Raw genomic sequence first — 19827 nt, 5'->3', positions numbered from 1 at the left:
TAGGAAACCAAAACTGACTGATGAGTAACAGGTTTTAATGAAACACTCTATAATAAAGAACACATTGTTTAACATTGCAAAATAACTTAGTAAGCACTTATATTATAAACAACAGTGTACATTTCATGTACCAATATAAACACAAACAAAAACACACTGTAACACCAAAAACATGGTCTCTCAAGAGACATCACTCAAACTAGCTCAGCTATTCTTGGCCTCAGATAACAAACCTCAATTGGCCTGTTTATGTATTGTCAGACAGACATACAACTAGGCCTATATCGTTCCTAACTAACAAATGATCGGGACCTTGCAAATTCTGGTGTTTTAACTTTGGGACGTTATGATTTAAAATTTCAGATAAAAATGTTCTTGTAATCTCATAATGATCAGAACATTTGTTAACCTGTGCACTATAGCCAAAAAACAGATATTTTGAGTAAACCTACAAACTCGTTATGTTGTTGAAAAACTGGTAGTCGGAATAATTGTACAGAAAAAGAAGCTACATATATCTGCCTCCAAGGTATTGAAAGCTGTCGAATTTTATATATCCAAGTAGAGCATTCATTAAATTTTATAAGTACATGTACATGTTCAATACAGCTGTGATCTAACCTTTTTCCCGAAGAGGAGAAATCAGTTTCTTGAGTACAAAAATACATATATCCCACTAGTATTTATGATTAATAATAATAAACTCAATTCCCTCATATTCATATCTAAGTAAGTATATATATAGGAATTCGTGCATCCTCACAACAACCAAGACAGTTTAGAAAATAATGATTTCCCAAACAATTAAAAGGAAATATTGCAATATTATTTGTAAGTTTGGTACTTGTCTTTCGAAAAATGTGAAAGCTTCTGGAGATTGTCTCGTTCAAAACACTGAATTCGTCATAAGCATAACATGATGAAACTAAAGAGTTCAGACAGAAATGGCTCCAATATTATATGATTGGGTTCTGTTCAATGATAATAATACTACTATCTTTGGGATATATGATCAAGTACACGACCTTATAGATGTGCTATCTTGTTAAAGCACAGACTTAGATAAACATGATACAAGTCTGTGGTTAAAGTAATACTCATGCTGTGAATATTTGTCCTTTCAATACAAGTATTAAATACACATTCTTGATGCTCTGTTGCTCAAATAAAGTTGAATGTACCAATCTTGTTACAAGTCCAGGAATTTTTAAGACACCACATCAAAATGTGTGATCACTACATAGGCTAGACAAAGTCTTGATTCATCATGCTCAAAAATGAAACTTGTTCAGTGGATCTCGCTGTCAGCAAACTACCACAAATGAGGTGTAAAATTGTATCATGGCGATGAGAAGCCATGTTGTGTATTGTAGTTACCGAGTGCGATGTGCCCTTGAGATCAAGACAAACAATATTATGTCAGTCAAATGGGCTTATAACAAAACAACAAAGTCACATTTCTACTGATCAAGCTGCAATACAGGTGGGCTTATTACTTGACATGGGCCCATTATCAGATAAATACAGGTAGGCTTTAAACCCAGACATGGGCTCATTTTCAGATACATGTAAATACAGGTATTATTACCTAGCCCGAGTTTCCCCTGGCCATGACACCCATGTCTGGTGTGGGGACGAGAGGAAACTCGAGCTAGGGTTCATTACCAGATAAATACAGTCTGGCTTATTACGAGGTATGTGTTCATTATCTGATAGATACACCTGGGCTTATTACCGGACATGGGTTCATTACAAGATAAATACAGCATATAATTATGTTGACACTGGATAATTTTGAGAGATGTGATAAATAATTTACTTATAATGACCCAGTGGATTTACAATGTGATCCAGTGGCTGTATACATGTGACGGCGTATCAATATAATTCTGCCTATACATTGTGATGATATTACGTCCTAATAGGCTTATATTTAACCAAGTCATGCTACTTTCATAGATAACTCCACAGTAAAGTAAGACGGATCTGTGGCTCCGGCCATACAGTGGTAACATATTAACATAAAAACCATTAACAATAATTCCTGTTATATCATTGAACAAAATTAAAGTCGGCAGTCATTCCAAACAATGAGGAAATGGCAGATTTTTAAATATATTCAAAGATTTTCTGATCAGAGTATTTACAACCTTTGTGAAACAATCCATTGGCCAAGGTAAACATTATACATTTGTACATGTAATTGTATGTACTTGCATACTTAAATACACAATAGTTTTATATACTAATTTGTATATATTTATATATTAAATCATGCATATTTAGGATTTTGACAATTGCATTGCAAAAATAGTAACTTGAAAGACTCAATATTGCTTGTAGACATGAAATATATAATATATGGAATCAGGATAATTATACCAACCTCATTTGCCCTTTTCACCTCAGAGAATCAAGCATTGGACTGTCCAAAAAATTGTATAATTGTATAAAATGAAATAATAATAATAATAAAAAAGGAAAAAAAGGAGAAAAGAATCACTGTGATTTGACTTTTATTTTGAAATGGCCCATGAATTTCATTGGATGAAAATTAATTTGTATCAGATCTGATCTATACATACATTTAAGTAAAAAAAAAAAAAAAAAAAAAATTCAAAATCCATTTCTTATTTTGTTCTAGCTTATATCCCCAAAAAGATGTTTATCAAAGATACTGTAGGTTTTATAAATAGTGCTTATAAAAGGGCAGGTAACTCTACACATGGGGACAGAATCTACTAGGAATGAAGGTAGCTTCTGATCATCTTGTTGAAAGGTGATTGATGGATTATCTTTCGAGAAGGAAGGTGGCTTTCGATTTTTCTGACTCGATTTATATATTTCAAAGGAAGATTGCTGGATAAGGACCTGTTGGAAAAAATATTGGTTGGATTAATTGTTTATGGGAAAAGAAGGCAATACACTTGATCATCGACTGGAAAGAAAGCATGCTGACCAGACTCATGTCTTTGGCATAGGAAGGTGACTGGGAATATCTAAAAAATCTGACAAACTGTATGTAATTTATTAAATTTCCTATTGGCTGAGAGAATGTGGGATCATTAACTTCAACCTATTCCAAAAGATACCATAATTATTTTACTGTTGCAGCATGATATTGAAATATACATACAATGTGCATAAAATGTACACAACACACCACATGCATATCATTAAATGCATAAACTGCATTGTATTGTATAAAATAAAAGGACATAGAATCTAAATGTAAAATGATTCATGATTGTTTTCCCTTTTCCCTGTACACTTTTACTCCGCTGATGATTAACCTGTATGCAGCACATAAATTATTGCTTCTCAAAGAATACCACATTTTGGTGAACTACAATATTAGAACATGTTTTCCAAAGTGAAAAGTAAAATCTAAAGAAATGTAATTCTCTAATTTTGTGTGATCCTTTTTAAAAGAAAATTTTAGATTACGAAGTTTGCCTATCTTAAATATTTCCTGTTAATTCAAATTTAAATATGTCTATAATCATGGGACTTATATTTGTGTTTTAAAAATAAGGTAGATACAATTTGTATCTGTCCATCTTTTATTATGTGACTGATCATTGTCTTTTGAACACCAGGCAATATATCTGTCTACAAGTCTCTCATTACGTGACTTATATTGTGTTTTGAACACCAGGTAAATATCTGTCTACAAGTCTCTAATTATGTGACTTGTCTTTGTCTTTTGAACACAAGGTAAATATATCTCTCTAATTATGTGACTTATCATTGTTTTTTGAACACAAGGTAAATATCTCTCTCTAATTATGGGACTTAATTATTTGTGTTACCTATATAAACATAGTAAGATATCAATAAATACACCAAGTACATATTTTCTTGCACATATTGTTTCGTTCCATTGTTTGAAACATTGCATAAATAATCTACAATGCATAACTTTTACTGAACTGCCTTTTACAAACAGTTCTATTTCTATATCAATTTTAGTACTAAGGTTTTATATCACAATTCGCTGACAAAACATTTTATATTATTATTCTATAACATCTTAACATCTCATATAAAACATGAATTAAAAAAAACTCCAAACCATAAGCAAAAACTCAAACACATTGAGTTATTTCGTATACTATGCATGCTGATGACTTCAAGTCCTCTATGACTAAAAGTTCGGGACATGAACTAGTTACCTTGAAGGGAAGCAACATGAGAATGTGTTATGACGAGAAGTATTATTCACATATTTACTTATATCAATAATACTCAAATATATTTCGTTACCACATTTAGTAAAAACAATGTTATTTCAAACTCCGGATTTCTTTAAGTAACTATTTGTCAGTCCTGTTTTAAATTGTCATCCTTTCCCACCTTCTGTCTGGAAAGGATGTCCTCACTGGTACCAAAAGCAGATGAGCTCCCTTCAGTTGTGCTATCCCGATCTCCATTACTCTGTAAACTAGACAAATCTTCATTATGTTGACCTAGTAACTGTTCCTTGGTAGTAACTTTGTCTTTTTCATTTTCTTTGTCATTGCGTAACTGATCATCCTGAACTTGTGATTTTGACACATGATTGTCTCCCTTAGACTGGAGCTCATCTGTATTTTTCTGCTCACCACTATTATTTACATGTTTTGACTGGTGAGATTTACTCGAATTCTTATCTGTTTTTTCTAGTCTTTTACCACCACTTCTATGTTTTAACCTCTGCGACCTTTCGTGTCTTTGTGTCCTACTTTCACAAAGACTAGACAGGGATGCATTGCTATCCTCATCATCGCCGTCTGCAGCATCATTTTCTTCTTCGTCCTCTCCTCGCTCCTCTCCATCCTCCTCGCTTGGTGAGCGTTGCCATGTTCGGAGACGATAGAGGAGGGCAGGATCTAGCTGGCAAGGAGGCGGAAGAGAGGATGGAGGAAGGGGTTGTAGAAGGGAACGAATAAGGCCATCCCTGAGCTCGCTGCCAAACACCCTGGACCTGTGGAGATTATCAAGCACTGGAGGAGCATTCCACGGACTAGACTGATCACTAATTTGCAGGAATGAATCCTGTTTTGTTCCGAGAGATGAACGGTTATGTTTGTCTCCAATACTCAGGTCCAGTCCACGGCGTTCGTCTTGTTTTCGATAGCGAAGAAATGGGGAATATTCTGCAAATTTGTCTATAGACGACCATTCGCCTTCGTCGGATTTGTCAACAGATGTTTTGTCTTTATTATAGTCTTTGTCCCCAAGAGTTGGTCCCCATCCTCTGGTGATTGATGTGACCCTATCAGGTCGTGACCCTTGACCTTCTGAGCTACCCTCCTGTGGATAAAGCTCCTCCTGACTTGACCTAAATGCATCAAGCCATGTCATGCTGGACTGGTCCACCTGCAGGAGAATAAAAAGAACATTGTCCTTCAGCATCAATGTCCCATTATATATTTAAGCTAATGCATCTTTATAACAGTGTCTAAATTGAGAGTATTGTTTAGGAATCGTGGAAAACTATTTATTATTACGTTAGTTCAATTAATTTCAAAGATCAACTCGTTTCTTTTTGTTCACAATTAAGACTAACACTATAATTGGAAAACCTTTTTGGTTATTTTTTTCTTTCACTAGCATTGTTTGTTATATAGGGACATATTTACCTGCTGTGCTGGATCAAAGTATGGAAACTTGCGAGGCCTTCCCCTTTTGTTGGGTAAAAATGCCTGAAGACCAACAAAACAATTAAAAGATGTACACATTGCCAATGGCTACCAGGCTGAATGAACATCTATGGTAAAGTTAGTCAAGAGTAAAAGAAATATTTTTTTCTGTATGTGTGTTTATATGTAAAGGGGTACAGGGTATTATCAAAATGAAGATTTGACAGTTTATCAATAAATGGAATGTCATTTAGCCACTAGGATCTAGCTATCACACGACATTATCATACAGATTGCCCAAGAGAACTGTTAATGGGAGATACGTTAAAGGAAGATATCTTACCTGTTTGTGTATATCTTGTCTGAAGTCAACACCAAAAAACACTGTAGTACACAAGTTAAGGTTAAACATTAAAGTAATGTCTGCTCAAGGCCAAAAGTGATCGGCAAAACAAACATTTGAATTAAAAATAATCATCTGAAAATCAAGAGGAGAACGCCAAAAGACATCCCAATCAAATTAAGAAGGAGAGTCAAAAGACATTTCAACAGAAAGTACAAAAAGCGACTACCAACAGACATCTCAATCAAAATCGAAAAGTGATTGCCCAAAGACATTTGAACTGAAAGTCAAAAATGTGACTGCCAAAAGACATCTCAATCAAATTCCAAAGGTGATTGTCATATATTATCCCAACTGAAACTCCAGAAGATGACAGCAAAGATATTTCTCTACTCAAGGTAAGTGGCAAAAAGCTTAACAGTCACCTGAGTTCTGAAATATTTCTGTCAATAAGACCCTTTAAAGTTGAATCCGCCCGATTGTCGAACTCATCCGAGATAATATTAATATATGTCTGTATACAAAGTTTCATGACAATTCAATCATATTTACCCAAGTTACCGTGTGCACAAGTTCAAATGATAATAAAACTAAAGAGCCATATAATTATGTAAGTTACTATAGAATCGGTCCGATTGTATAAGGATGCATACCAAGTTTCATGAAAATGCGTTCATATCTATTCAACTTATCGTGTGCATAAGGAAACGTTAATGCACGACGACAGACAAAATGCCCCCGGCTCGGATGACCTATATATATATATATATATGTAGCTAATAAAACGCAATGTTGTCAAATATACTAGACATCAACCTTTGTTAGTCTAGACTGATGAATTGATATATAATTTACTAAAGGATATGTTTTATATTTTCCTTTGCGCTTCATTTCCACATTTGGAAATAAAACACGGATGGCCCGGTTACATTGCACTCCCCAGTGTTGGACATCGGGTTCCTCGATACGCCCTTTCAACAGTTCCAATATCTCGTCCCGTGATACTCCGGATTCCAGATCTCCCGTCCACTGTACAAGTGCTGGAACAATAAACACAAGGTAGGTGGGGCAACAATTCACACTTTAGCTGTCGATTCTGTATGGGGATCAGGCACGGATCAAATGTCTTATTGGGTATGGTATATGTTGAGGGGCGATGATGTACATGTAGGATACGATTGCCAGTCTGCAAATTCTAATTATAAGACCTTCGATACTGTAAATGTTATATTTTAGCGGTAATCTTATTTTAGCGGTAATCTTATTTCAGCGGTAATCTTATTTTAGCGGTAAACTTATTTTAGCGGTAATCTTATTTCAGCGGTAACATTATTTTAGCGGTAAGCATTCCGCTAACTTGTGATTGCGCTGATTGCACTTTCTTTACACTGTTTCTGTTTAAAATTGTTTTGATGTGCTAATCTGTTAAAATTTGGAAATGCGCTAAAATTTGAGTGCGCCAAATGAAATAAGTTTAAAGTATATCATATCATACATCTACGCCTGCATATGGGCTGAATGTGTTTGTTTTTACATACAGTTATTTGGTCTCTTCAATTCTAATATATCCATGTACATGTATTCACATATCCTTCAATACTAACATCTATTTTAAATGTCATTCAAAGATGCGTTTGTGCACTAATCACATTTACGACAGAGTAATGCTGTTCCCTATTAACGGATTAACAAACTGACACGACGGATAACGCGCTTGTTTTTCACTAAGTCTTCCAACAGCGCCAACAAGAATGGTTTACATGATTGGCTATAACGTGTAAAATAAATAAAACGTGAACGACAATTTTCAAAACCGGGTTGATGATGATTTGTTAAAAGTGATTCCTGTTTCCGGAACCTTCCAACCCAAACAGTATCACGATTAAAGAAATAACATGCAAATGTTTTCCAATGAGAAAGATGTTCCGATCTTTCTGCCATTCCGTAACAGTAGAATAATAGCATCAAGTTCAAATCACAACGGAATATCCTAAAAGTTTTCAAGCGATGCTCCTCATCAGTCTAAACTGGTAAAAGGGTCACTCAATCAATTTTGTCACATATATATTTATCTCTGAAGGTATTCCCCCCCCCCCCCCCCCCCCCCCCCCCCCCCGCCCCCCCTTGGCACAAGCTAACATTCGCATTCGAGATGTCAATGGCGCAAACGGTGCGCGAAAGTCTCCATTTGTTATACGGGCGAGGCTGGGTATATGGGCGAGACTAGGATACTGCATCACTTAGTGCACTTATGGACGCATACTTTTCCCAAGTGGACATTTTCTAATGCAGAGTCAAAGGGTCTGGCTGTCAATTTGTTCTAATATCTTTTGTTTCAAAAACAGCCTGTACAATATCGCTTTAGTGAGATGAAACATTGTCGTGAATCTGCATATAATTTTGTCATTTACTTAAATATTATAAATATTTTCTTTTGCTAATTTTCAATGATTTAGAAAAGAAAAGAAAATATTTAAGCACTATCTTTATCACAACATAAGGCATTGGTAGCTTTGCCTTTCCTTGGATGGTATTTAAAGTACAGGCCAAGTCAAACCAGAATGGACAAAAAATGTCATACTAAACTTCACGTTCATGAAAAGGCAACCAATGCTTGTTATTTATGCCCTCTTGTATTCAAAGTAGTAAATGTCTTTGTATTGTGTAGCCTGTTCGCACGGGAACGTGTATGTAGAGATATGATTTATTGAATAACCCTCGCATAGAAAGCGCTATCCTTTTCTGGCTGTTTGACAAGTTGGCTAAATATTATATTAACAATGTATTGGGAATTTTTACATTATTCTTTGTTGTTTCAAGAATATAAACATAATGTATAATGCATTTAAATCCCTCACATCAAGGGAAATCTTTAAATGTTTTTATAAGGCATCATGAAAGGAGACTGAGATAACATTGATACGTACAGTGAAGGTGACCGAGGATTTTCTCCATGTCCTGTGACATGTCCCGCAGTGGCTGGTATGTTACTCCCTCGCCATCGCTTACTTCTTCCTGTTCCTGTACATGTTCGTTGAGGGCCACACCAAAGAAGAAGGTCGTACCGCAAGGTTAAGGTCAATTATCATCAAAATCTACTCTAAACGCATACATAGCATAGGCCATGTTACCACTTTATATAATATATACATATACAGCTGTAGTTACTGTTATTAGACCTTACCAGTGAAACCGAGGAACCAAAGGTTTCCTCACTGTCAGTCTTGTACGTAAAATCAATGTACGAAATGACAAAGATTGTTATCGCTCTAGTTCCTTGGGGGATTTTGACCAAACTTTACACACAAAGAACTTCGCTCTAGTTCCTTGGGGGATTTTGACCAAACTTTACACACAAAGAACTATAACATCTCGGACAAGATTAAGTTTTAGAAATTTTGGGTCAAGGTCCATGTCATTGTTACCATTTTTAGCGGGGGTTGATAGGGGACATTCATGGTTTTAGCAATACCAAATATGTTTGCTTTGAGTATATATATCACACGGTTCTTTGAAAGAAAACCATGGTTGAAAGGATTCCATATGTTAATTCAATGACACTATACATGTATATAGCATAAGCAATTGGAAACAATTCCCAATGAAAGGTTCCTAGATCATTCCAATGTTACAATGTATGCTTTAACCATCAAGGAATATTTTACCTAAGACCCTATATTGTTTCAGTCAAAAAAACGTTTGTTAAAAGACCTTGCCTTTGAGCTTTTGAAAGAATATATTGATACAAGACATTTTATTGTGTCAATCAAAATAATATTTTATGTAAGATTAAATATTGACCAGCCAAAAGACTATTTTTATACAATATCATATATTGGAACATTGAAGAGTATTTTGTATAAGCCCTTGTATTAGGCTAGTCAAAAGAATATTACTTGTGTTGCTTGCGGTAGAAAATGAAAATAATTTAACTAGTCAAGTGTTTTGGTCAGTAAAAAGGATATTTCTTGTATTTGCCCTTGCGCTGTGCCAGACTGTGGGGAAATTGTTCACGGACAGCTTTGTTACAAGCAGGTCCCCACTGGGTGGCCTCCGGTAGGCTAAGGATAACACTTATCTTCTGGAGGAGCAAATCACGTGACACATTGCCTCGCGGGTACACACAGATCAAATCTGAAATAACAATGAATGTGAACAATGATGTAAACAATGATGTAAACAATTTTGTTATCCAAACGTTATTTACATTTAGGAGATAATGTGTTGTCTTAGATGATTTGGTTGATAGGTAAAAATTAAAATTAATTTTTTTTGTTGTAAAATTTGTAAAATTTGTAAAGATTTTATATTTTACAAAATTAGCATATAAAAAATAATTCAGCATTCAATTTCATTTATTTCAAAATGAAGACAGCTAAAAAAAAACAAGAAGAAGAGGGAGAAGAAGAATAAACAAGAAAAACCCCTAAGCAACTACTAACCTGGTAATATTTCTTTTATCTTCCACATTTTCCAAGACTCTCCCCGCCCGTCTGCAACCGCATCTCCGGACTCCATTTCTATAGACTGTCCATGCTCTGTGTCAAAGTGAAGTCTGTATTCGGACATGTCTGCACATCCAAAATCACATAGTGAACAGTTGTACATGTACATCGGGTCACGCGCACAGTAGCCAGACCCGTGTCCGGACGAGGACGAGTTGTGTTCTCCATTCCTATTTGATGTCTGCGGCGGGATTGGCCAATCTGCAGCTGAGGGACATTTGATTGGCCGATCAAGTCCCCTAAATCCGAGCTGTGATTCAAAGTACTGACGTATCATCGAAGCTGTCTTTTCCATCTCCTCTTCCTGTACTCCCGCGCCGGTATATTTTAGAGGTGTGGTATGGTCTGGGTACATATTCACCACTGGCGGTGGAGTAGGGCGTAACCCTGATCCCGGGGGGTTGGGGGAGCTAGTACGTATGATAGACACGTCTTCAGTATGGGGACTCCATGATTCATCTTCTCTCTCCCAAGGCCCTCTAGGGTAAAACTTATCATTTTTGGGTGAGGACTGATCGCCCTCCCTCCTTGAACTTCGGTGACAGTGTTTTCCCTCCTCTGGATCTCTGGTTTTCCCCAGGAGTCGTCTCTTGCCACAAACTCCTGGCTTGTGAGGACTTCCCGTGGAGACATCACTATCATACTCGTCACATTCATCGGAACCCCAACCTTCTGCACAGTCCGCCTGGTTCCTTAACACAACTGGAGCAGCCCGTTTTCTCTTATTCTGCTTTACTCTGACCAATTCTTTGTCCTCTTTCTTGTTTGCATCATCTGCTTTGTCTGCCGTGTCATCTACTCTATATTCCTTATCTCTTTCATCGTCCTCTCCCACTGGCATTTTCTTTTCTTTGTTCTTCTCCGATTTCGCCGCATCCTTTATTTTGTCAATTGAATTCATTTCAGCTTTCATTTTGTCTTCGTCTGTTTTAGACACTGTTGCTTTTTCTTTTAAATGTCCATAATCATTGTCCATTTTTGACAATGAATTTCCAATATGAAATCCCGATGTTTCAGTAAGAAAAGACATATGTCCTCTTGGGGTCCATCCCACTGGTTCTTTATATTCTGCTGACCTCTTTTCAGACTTTTGACATTTAGTATCCGTTGAAAGAGTTACTCCGGACTCCTCGGGATCAGTCTGGTCAGCAGCTTTCACTTTGTTGGTGTGATGTGAACTGGAACAGTGAGCTTGGAACTGCATTTTTACCTGTGATTTCCAATTACACAGCTGACAGAAATAGACAATGTTCCCTCCTTCTCTGACAAGCTTGGTGAACTGACCGAATTCGGCTGTGTAGCAGGGAGTCATTATGATTGGATTGGTATTTGGACTGAGATTCTGAGAACCGTCCTTGTCTGGTTTATTTGATGCGATTATCTGGTCTGTGAGCTTCTGAAGGTGTGTCATGTTTTGTGTTGGGGCAAGATGTACGCTGCGTTCCACCCCGTGTGTGATAACTAATTTTGGTGGATGTGGTGCTGTTTCTTGGTCGTCTGCTACAGCTACATCCTCGACCAGCTTTTGGCTACCCGTTTCTAAATCATCCGAGTCTGATCTCAAAAAACTTGGTGACCTCTTTTGGCCTTTGAAATTATCTCTAGATTTAAATCCCGGTGGTACCCTATTTGGAATCTTTTGGCATTTTTTAATGATTTTGTCCTGTGGTTTTTCATCCCATGCGTTCTTGTGTTCTGAGGACACGTGGGCGCGAAGATCCTCGACAGTACCAAACCGCAGACAACAGCGTCCGCACTCTTTAAGCTGGTCATTGTTGGGTAAATGTTCTTCACTGACGTGTGACAGGAAGCTGTCACGTGACGTCAGTATAGAAGGCAGTGTCGTACATAACTTACACTTATACAACACCTCGGCATACTGCATTAAGTTCTCCACCGAATTATTTAACACATTGGATACTTTTGATAATTTATTCAGGGGCTCATACGCGTCATCGTCATTATTACAACAAACCTGAGGACTTTTATTATTGAGATCACTGCCTGGGGAATGGGAGGATGTGAAGTTTTCCTTGTTTTCTGTGTTTGAATCTGACGATTCCACAGAACGCTTTTCTTGATTTTCCTAGCATAGATGTTGGTAACACTATGGTCTCTGTGGTGTGCAAGCCTATCCGGCTCACAACCCAGACTCGTGGATAGAGCATTGTCACTTATGCTTTTGTAATTCCATAATGAACACACTTTGTCGGAGTTCAATGCAATCTCCCTATGACCCTGATCCATAGTTTGAATGTCATGTGGCCCTTCATTCATGTATGTATTACTAAAGGTATTACTTTTGAAATAAGTTTTGTCTTCAATTGAGTCGTCTGCCCTTTTGTCTGTGTCTGTAAATTCTATTTTGCTTTGACATGAGTTGTCTGCCCTTTTTTCTGTATCTCTTGATTCCGTTTTGTTTTGACATGAGTTGTCTGCCCTTTTGTCTGTATCTTTGTATTCCGTTTTGTTTTGAGGTAATTTGCCTCCTGTATCTGTGAATCCTGTTCCATTTTGACACAATTTATCTGTCCTCGTGTTTGTGTCTCCTAATTCTCGTTGATTTCCCGAATTTATATCTTTGCCACTGTCATTAAAACCCCTGTCACAAGAAGGATTCTCTCCATTTAACGGGATTTTTTCACAATGATCTCCAGAGCTATTTGCATTCTGTGTACTACTAAGTAAGTTCCGTTTAATGCTAAGATAATTAAATTTTTCTTGTTCCCAAGGACTAAACACCGGTTTATTGTCATTATTGCTTTTCAAGTGACCTTTACCACCATAGGTTGTTTCCTCGGTGGTTGCATCATGTTTGTCCATAGCTGGAGAACTATAATGGTCCAAACGCCAAGGAGTGAAAATGTTTTGAGTTCCAGCATCTCTGTCTGCTTTCATGGTGCTATCGTCTCTGTGTGATCAACGAGCTGTGGATGTGTTCGTCCCGTTACTGTATAGTGCCACAGAGTCCTGATTTATCCATACTGTAACATATAAATATTACATTTAGTATAAAATGAGAAATCATATTCCACTTTGCTATATTTTTACCCGTCTTGTATCAAAGATATGGAAAACTAGCATAGATCATATTTATTTGCGTACGCTTATACAATTTGTAGTTAATTTCTGTACGTTTATCAATTAAATTCTTCTAGATAAAATATTGATATCACAGACAAGGTGCAACAAAGTTTAGCTAGAGGCAAAACTTGTTTATCAATAAGACTTTTTTCCCGGTTAAATATGGCAATACTATCACAAGAAATATAGCAAAAGTGCATAGGTTGTATATCAGCTGAAAAGTTTAACAAAATGCCATGCCTGATAAGATTTTTATTTAGAGTGATTTTATATTTAAGTAATCGTAAGATTTTGAAAGAACCAGATCCAGGCAACAACTGCTGATAGACAGTAACTTCCTGGGTAATGGAGAGAGGTAGCCTGGGTAATGATGGTAGAGTTGGGATGGATTACATATGGTAATTATCAGCCAGTCTCTAACTCTCTAATTAAAATAGCCATATACTAATTACCTCAAATTCATTGAAAATCAAAAACAATCTCAACTTGACGATGAAAAATCCTCACAAGGTTTTCACATTTCTCACCCAAAAATATATATTATAATATACTGAAATAATTTTCAGAATAAAAAAGACCCCTTCCATCCCTCGACTGCTTATTGATGTTTACCTTGCTCTTCTAAATCAATTTTAATAAACGCACTATAGTGTATAGACATCAGTCATTTAAGCATTGAACGGCTTTCAGTTGGCATTCATAGTCAATATGAATGCCAACTGGAAAGAGGCAAATTCAACATGAAGCGCGGCATTCATATTGACTATGAATGCCAACTGAAAGCCGTTCAATGCTTATATTTACCATCTGCGTTTTTTTATTTGTCGTGCGATTTTTTTTTGAAATTTTCATATTCAAATTTCAGTTGGCAGTTCATAAGCTGGTGAACTCGCAACTGAATTGGTAGGGTTATATAGTGGCAGTGCCATACAATGGTAAATATATGTTAACCAATGAGGGTTACACAGTGTTTAGGCGGTGTATGTTAACCAATGAGGGTTACACAGTGTTTAGGCGGTGTATGTTAACCAATGAGGGTTACACAGTGTTTAGGCGGTGTATGTCATATATCTGACGTATATCTGTCTTCCTTTGGCCTTTACACTGGCGTGGGTATACAAAGAAGAAAATTTAACAGTTGTTCATGTAATCCATGCCTTATGGTTTATAAAAGACAATTTTGATGTTTAGAGACATTTCTGATACAAGCTCCCTGAAAGTTGGTCAAGGTTATATGTTTGAGCAAATCTGATAACCGTCTATAACCTGAAGCAAAATAATGGTTGTATAACTTTATCTGTTGTAGAGTCTGTTTGTTCTTACTGTTTGTTTACGGGATGTTTTTTGATCAATTTTATTCCACTCCATTCTACTCTTAAGCCTGGTAGACCATAATTATTTTGACATTTCATAAATCAATTTTCCATATTCGAAGATTGTGATCTTGAATCCTACAATAGCAGCAGTTAACAAAGAATAAGAATATCTAAACTAAGTCCTGGAAGGTGATGTTATCTACCCATTGTGATTTGCTATTTACTCCTATCAAGATGTAAATATTAACTCAGGAAGAAATGTAACAATTCACTCTAGGCGAAACATCACTTTTATTTGATGACAGAATATCACTAAAAATGAATTATTTGATATCACCATTAACCCTTCTCCATTATCTCATCGAAATTAACTCTAGTAACTCATGGTAAATGTTAGCATTAGCTCATTATAATATATTCATTTTATTTCATGGTGAAATATCACTATATTGGCTTATTTCCATTAACTCATCGAAATTTGATCTAGTAACTTATGGTTAAATATTATCATTAACTCATTTTTATGAATTCATATAAGCTCATGGTAAAATATCACATTTAACTAATTTTCAATCACTCATTGAAAATTACACAAGTAACTCATGGTAAAATATTATGATTAGCTTATTTTGATATATCCATATTAATTCATTTTAAAATATCACAATTAATTCATTTGCAATCACTGATAGAGAATCACACGTATAACTCATGATAAAATCAATATTAGTTTCAGGTAAAATGTCACTATTAACTCATTGCAAAATGTCTCGATTAACTCATGGTAAAATGTCACTATTAACTCATGACAAAATGTCACTATATGTGTTAATTCATTATAAAATGTCAATATTAACTCACTTTAAAATGTCACTATCAACTCATTGTAAAATATCAATATTAACTCCTGATAAAATGATACTACTTACTCATTGTAAAAAGTCACTATTAATTCATGGTAAAATGTCACTACATGTATTAACTCATTGTAAAATATCAATATTAGCTCATTGAAAAATATCAATATTAACTCATGGTTAAATGTCACTATTAACTCATGACAAAATGTCACTACATGTATCAACTCATTGTAAAGTATCAATATTAACTCACTTTAAAATGTCACTATTAACTCATTGTAAAATGCCATAATTAACTCATGGTAAATGTCAATTTATATGTTAACTCATTGTGAAATATCAATATTAACTAATTGTAAAATGACACTATTAACTCATGGTAAAATGTCACTACATGTATCAAATCCTGGTAAAAGGTCACTATTAACACCTGGTACAATGGCAATATTAACTCCTGGTAAAATGTCATCATTAACCCATCGTAAAAGGTCATTTTTAACTCATTGTAAAATGTCACTACATGTATCAAATCCTGGTAAAATGTCATCATTAACTCATGGTAAAATGTCACTTTTAACTCATTGTAAAATATCATCATTAACCCATCGTAAAATATCAATATCAACTCCTGGTAAAAGGTCACTATTATCTCCTGGTAAAATGTCACTATTATCTCCTGGTAAAATGTCGCTATTAACTCCTGGTAAAATGTCACTATTATCTCCTGGTAAAATGTCATTATTAACTCCTGGTAAAATGTCATCATTAACCCATCGTAAAAGGTCATTCTTAACTCATGATAAAATGTCACTACATGTAACAAATCCTGGTAAAATGTCATCATTAACCCATCGTAAAATATCAATATCAACTCCTGGTAAAAGGTCACTATTATCTCCTGGTAAAATGTCACTATTAACTCATAGCAAAATGTCACTATTAACTCATAGCAAAATGTCACTATTAACTCCTGGTAAAATGTAACTATTAACTCATGGTAAAATGTCACTATTAACTCATAGCAACATGTCACTATTAACTCATAGCAAAATGTCACTATTAACTCATAGCAAAATGTCACTATTAACTCCTGATAAAATGTAACTATTAACTCCTGGTAAAATGTTAACAAAATAACAAAAAGCACCCATATGTATATACACATGTATTAACTCACTTTAAAATGTCACGATTAACTCATGGTAAAATGTCACTATTAACTCATTGTGAAATATCAATATTAACTCATTGTAAAATGACACTATTAACTCATGGTAAAATGTCATTTTTAACTCATTGTAAAATGCCATCATTAACTCATGGTAAATGTCACTACATGTATCAAATCCTGGTAAAATGTCACTATTAACTACTGTTAAAATGTCATCATTAACCCATCGTAAAAGGTCATTTTTAACTCATTGTAAAATGTCACTACATGTATCAAATCCTGGTAAAATGTCATCATTAACTCATGGTAAAATGTCACTTTTAACTCATTGTAAAATATCATCATTAACCCATCGTAAAATATCAATATCAACTCCTGGTAAAAGGTCACTATTATCTCCTGGTAAAATGTCACTATTATCTCCTGGTAAAAGGTCACTATTATCTCCTGGTAAAATGTCACTATTAACTCCTGGTAAAATGTCACTATTATCTCCTGGTAAAATGTCACTATTATCTCCTGGTAAAATGTCATCATTAACCCATCGTAAAAGGTCATTTTTAACTCATTGTAAAATGTCACTACATGTATCAAATCCTGGTAAAATGTCATCATTAACTCATGGTAAAATGTCACTTTTAACTCATTGTAAAATATCAATATTAACTCATTGTAAAATGTCACTATTAACTCCTGGTAAAATGTCATCATTAACCCATCGTAAAAGGTCATTCTTAACTCATGATAAAATGTCACTACATGTATCAAATCCTGGTAAAATGTCATCATTAACTCATGGTAAAATATCATCATTAACCCATCGTAAAATATCAATATCAACTCCTGGTAAAAGGTCACTATTATCTCCTGGTAAAATGTCACTATTAACTCATAGTAAAATGTCACTATTAACTCATAGCAAAATGTCACTATTATCTCCTGGTAAAATGTCACTATTAACTCCTGGTAAAATGTCACTATTAACTCATAGTAAAATGTCACTATTAACTCATGGTAAAATGTCACTATTAACTCATAGCAAAATGTCACTATTAACTCATAGCAAAATGTCACTATTAACTCCTGGTAAAATGTTAACAAAATAACAAAAAGCACCCATATGTATATACACATGTATTAACTCACTTTAAAATGTCACGATTAACTCATTGTGAAATATCAATATTAACTCATTGTAAAATGCCATCATTAACTCATGGTAAATGTCACTACATGTATCAAATCCTGGTAAAATGTCACTATTAACTACTGTTAAAATGTCATCATTAACCCATCGTAAAAGGTCATTTTTAACTCATTGTAAAATGTCACTACATGTATCAAATCCTGGTAAAATGTCATCATTAACTCATGGTAAAATGTCACTTTTAACTCATTGTAAAATATCATCATTCACCCATCGTAAAATATCAATATCAACTCCTGGTAAAATGTCACTATTATCTCCTGGTAAAAGGTCACTATTATCTCCTGGTAAAATGTCACTATTAACTCCTGGTAAAATGTCACTATTAACTCCTGGTAAAATGTCATCATTAACCCATCGTAAAAGGTCATTCTTAACTCATGATAAAATGTCACTACATGTATCAAATCCTGGTAAAATGTCATCATTAACTCATGGTAAAATATCATCATTAACCCATCGTAAAATATCAATATCAACTCCTGGTAAAAGGTCACTATTAACTCATGGTAAAATGTCACTATTAACTCATAGCAAAATGTCACTATTAACTCATAGCAAAATGTCACTATTAACTCCTGGTAAAATGTCACTATTAACTCCTGGTAAAATGTCACTATTAACTCATGGTAAAATGTCACTATTAACTCATGGTAAAATGTCACTATTAACTCATAGCAAAATGTCACTATTAACTCCTGGTAAAATGTCACTATTAACTCCTGGTAAAATGTCACTATTAACTCCTGGTAAAAGGTCACTATTAACCCCTGGTAAAATGTCACTATTAACTCCTGGTAAAATGTCACTATTAACTCATGGTAAAATGTCACTATTAACTCCTGGTAAAATGTCATCATTAACCCATCGTAAAAGGTCATTCTTAACTCATGATAAAATGTCACTACATGTATCAAATCCTGGTAAAATGTCATCATTAACTCATGGTAAAATATCATCATTAACCCATCGTAAAATATCAATATCAACTCCTGGTAAAAGGTCACTATTAACTCATGGTAAAATGTCACTATTAACTCCTGGTAAAATGTCACTATTAACTCCTGGTAAAATGTCACTATTAACTCCTGGTAAAATGTCACTATTAACTCCTGGTAAAATGTCACTATTAACTCATGGTAAAATGTCACTTTTAACTCATTGTAAAATATCATCATTCACCCATCGTAAAATATCAATATCAACTCCTGGTAAAATGTCACTATTAACTCCTGGTAAAATGTCACTATTAACTCCTGGTAAAATGTCACTATTAACTCCTGGTAAAATGTCACTATTAACTCATGGTAAAATGTCACTTTTAACTCATTGTAAAATATCATCATTCACCCATCGTAAAATATCAATATCAACTCCTGGTAAAAGGTCACTATTATCTCCTGGTAAAATGTCACTATTATCTCCTGGTAAAATGTCACTATTAACCCATGGTAAAATGTCACTATTAACTCATGGTAAAATGTAACTATTAACTCCTGGTAAAATGTCACTATTAACTCATGGTAAAATGTAACTATTAACTCCTGGTAAAATGTCACTATTAACTCCTGGTAAAATGTCACTATTAACTCCTGGTAAAATGTCACTATTAATTGATGGTAAAATGTTCACAAAAAACAAAAAGCACCCATATGTATATACACATGTATTACGATTTACTTCAGGAAAATATCACTTTTTAACACGCGTTGAAATG

General features: G+C 34.8%; 2 protein-coding genes across 2 annotated transcripts; both read right to left on the bottom strand.

The window, feature by feature from the left end:
• Positions 1-14: 14 nt before the first annotated feature.
• Positions 15-6357, bottom strand: LOC117321982. Its single transcript, XM_033876634.1, has 3 exons — positions 5968-6357; positions 5625-5687; positions 15-5361 (listed from the first exon to the last, which is right to left on the bottom strand). Exons 1-3 carry the CDS (start codon positions 6034-6036, stop codon positions 4324-4326), a joined length of 1170 nt encoding a protein of 389 aa, XP_033732525.1. The 5' UTR covers positions 6037-6357; the 3' UTR covers positions 15-4323.
• A 414-nt stretch (positions 6358-6771) lies between these two features.
• LOC117342806 lies at positions 6772-13370 on the bottom strand. Its single transcript, XM_033905066.1, has 5 exons — positions 12678-13370; positions 10410-12558; positions 9933-10101; positions 8895-9028; positions 6772-7007 (listed from the first exon to the last, which is right to left on the bottom strand). Exons 1-5 carry the CDS (start codon positions 13368-13370, stop codon positions 6772-6774), a joined length of 3381 nt encoding a protein of 1126 aa, XP_033760957.1.
• Between the last annotated feature and the right edge of the window lie 6457 nt (positions 13371-19827).

This window comes from Pecten maximus, chromosome 2, assembly GCF_902652985.1.
Source record: "Pecten maximus chromosome 2, xPecMax1.1, whole genome shotgun sequence".
Lineage (NCBI taxonomy): Eukaryota > Metazoa > Mollusca > Bivalvia > Pectinida > Pectinidae > Pecten > Pecten maximus.
Note: the sequence above shows the minus strand (reverse complement) of the source record. Positions and strands in the feature narration are given on the sequence as shown.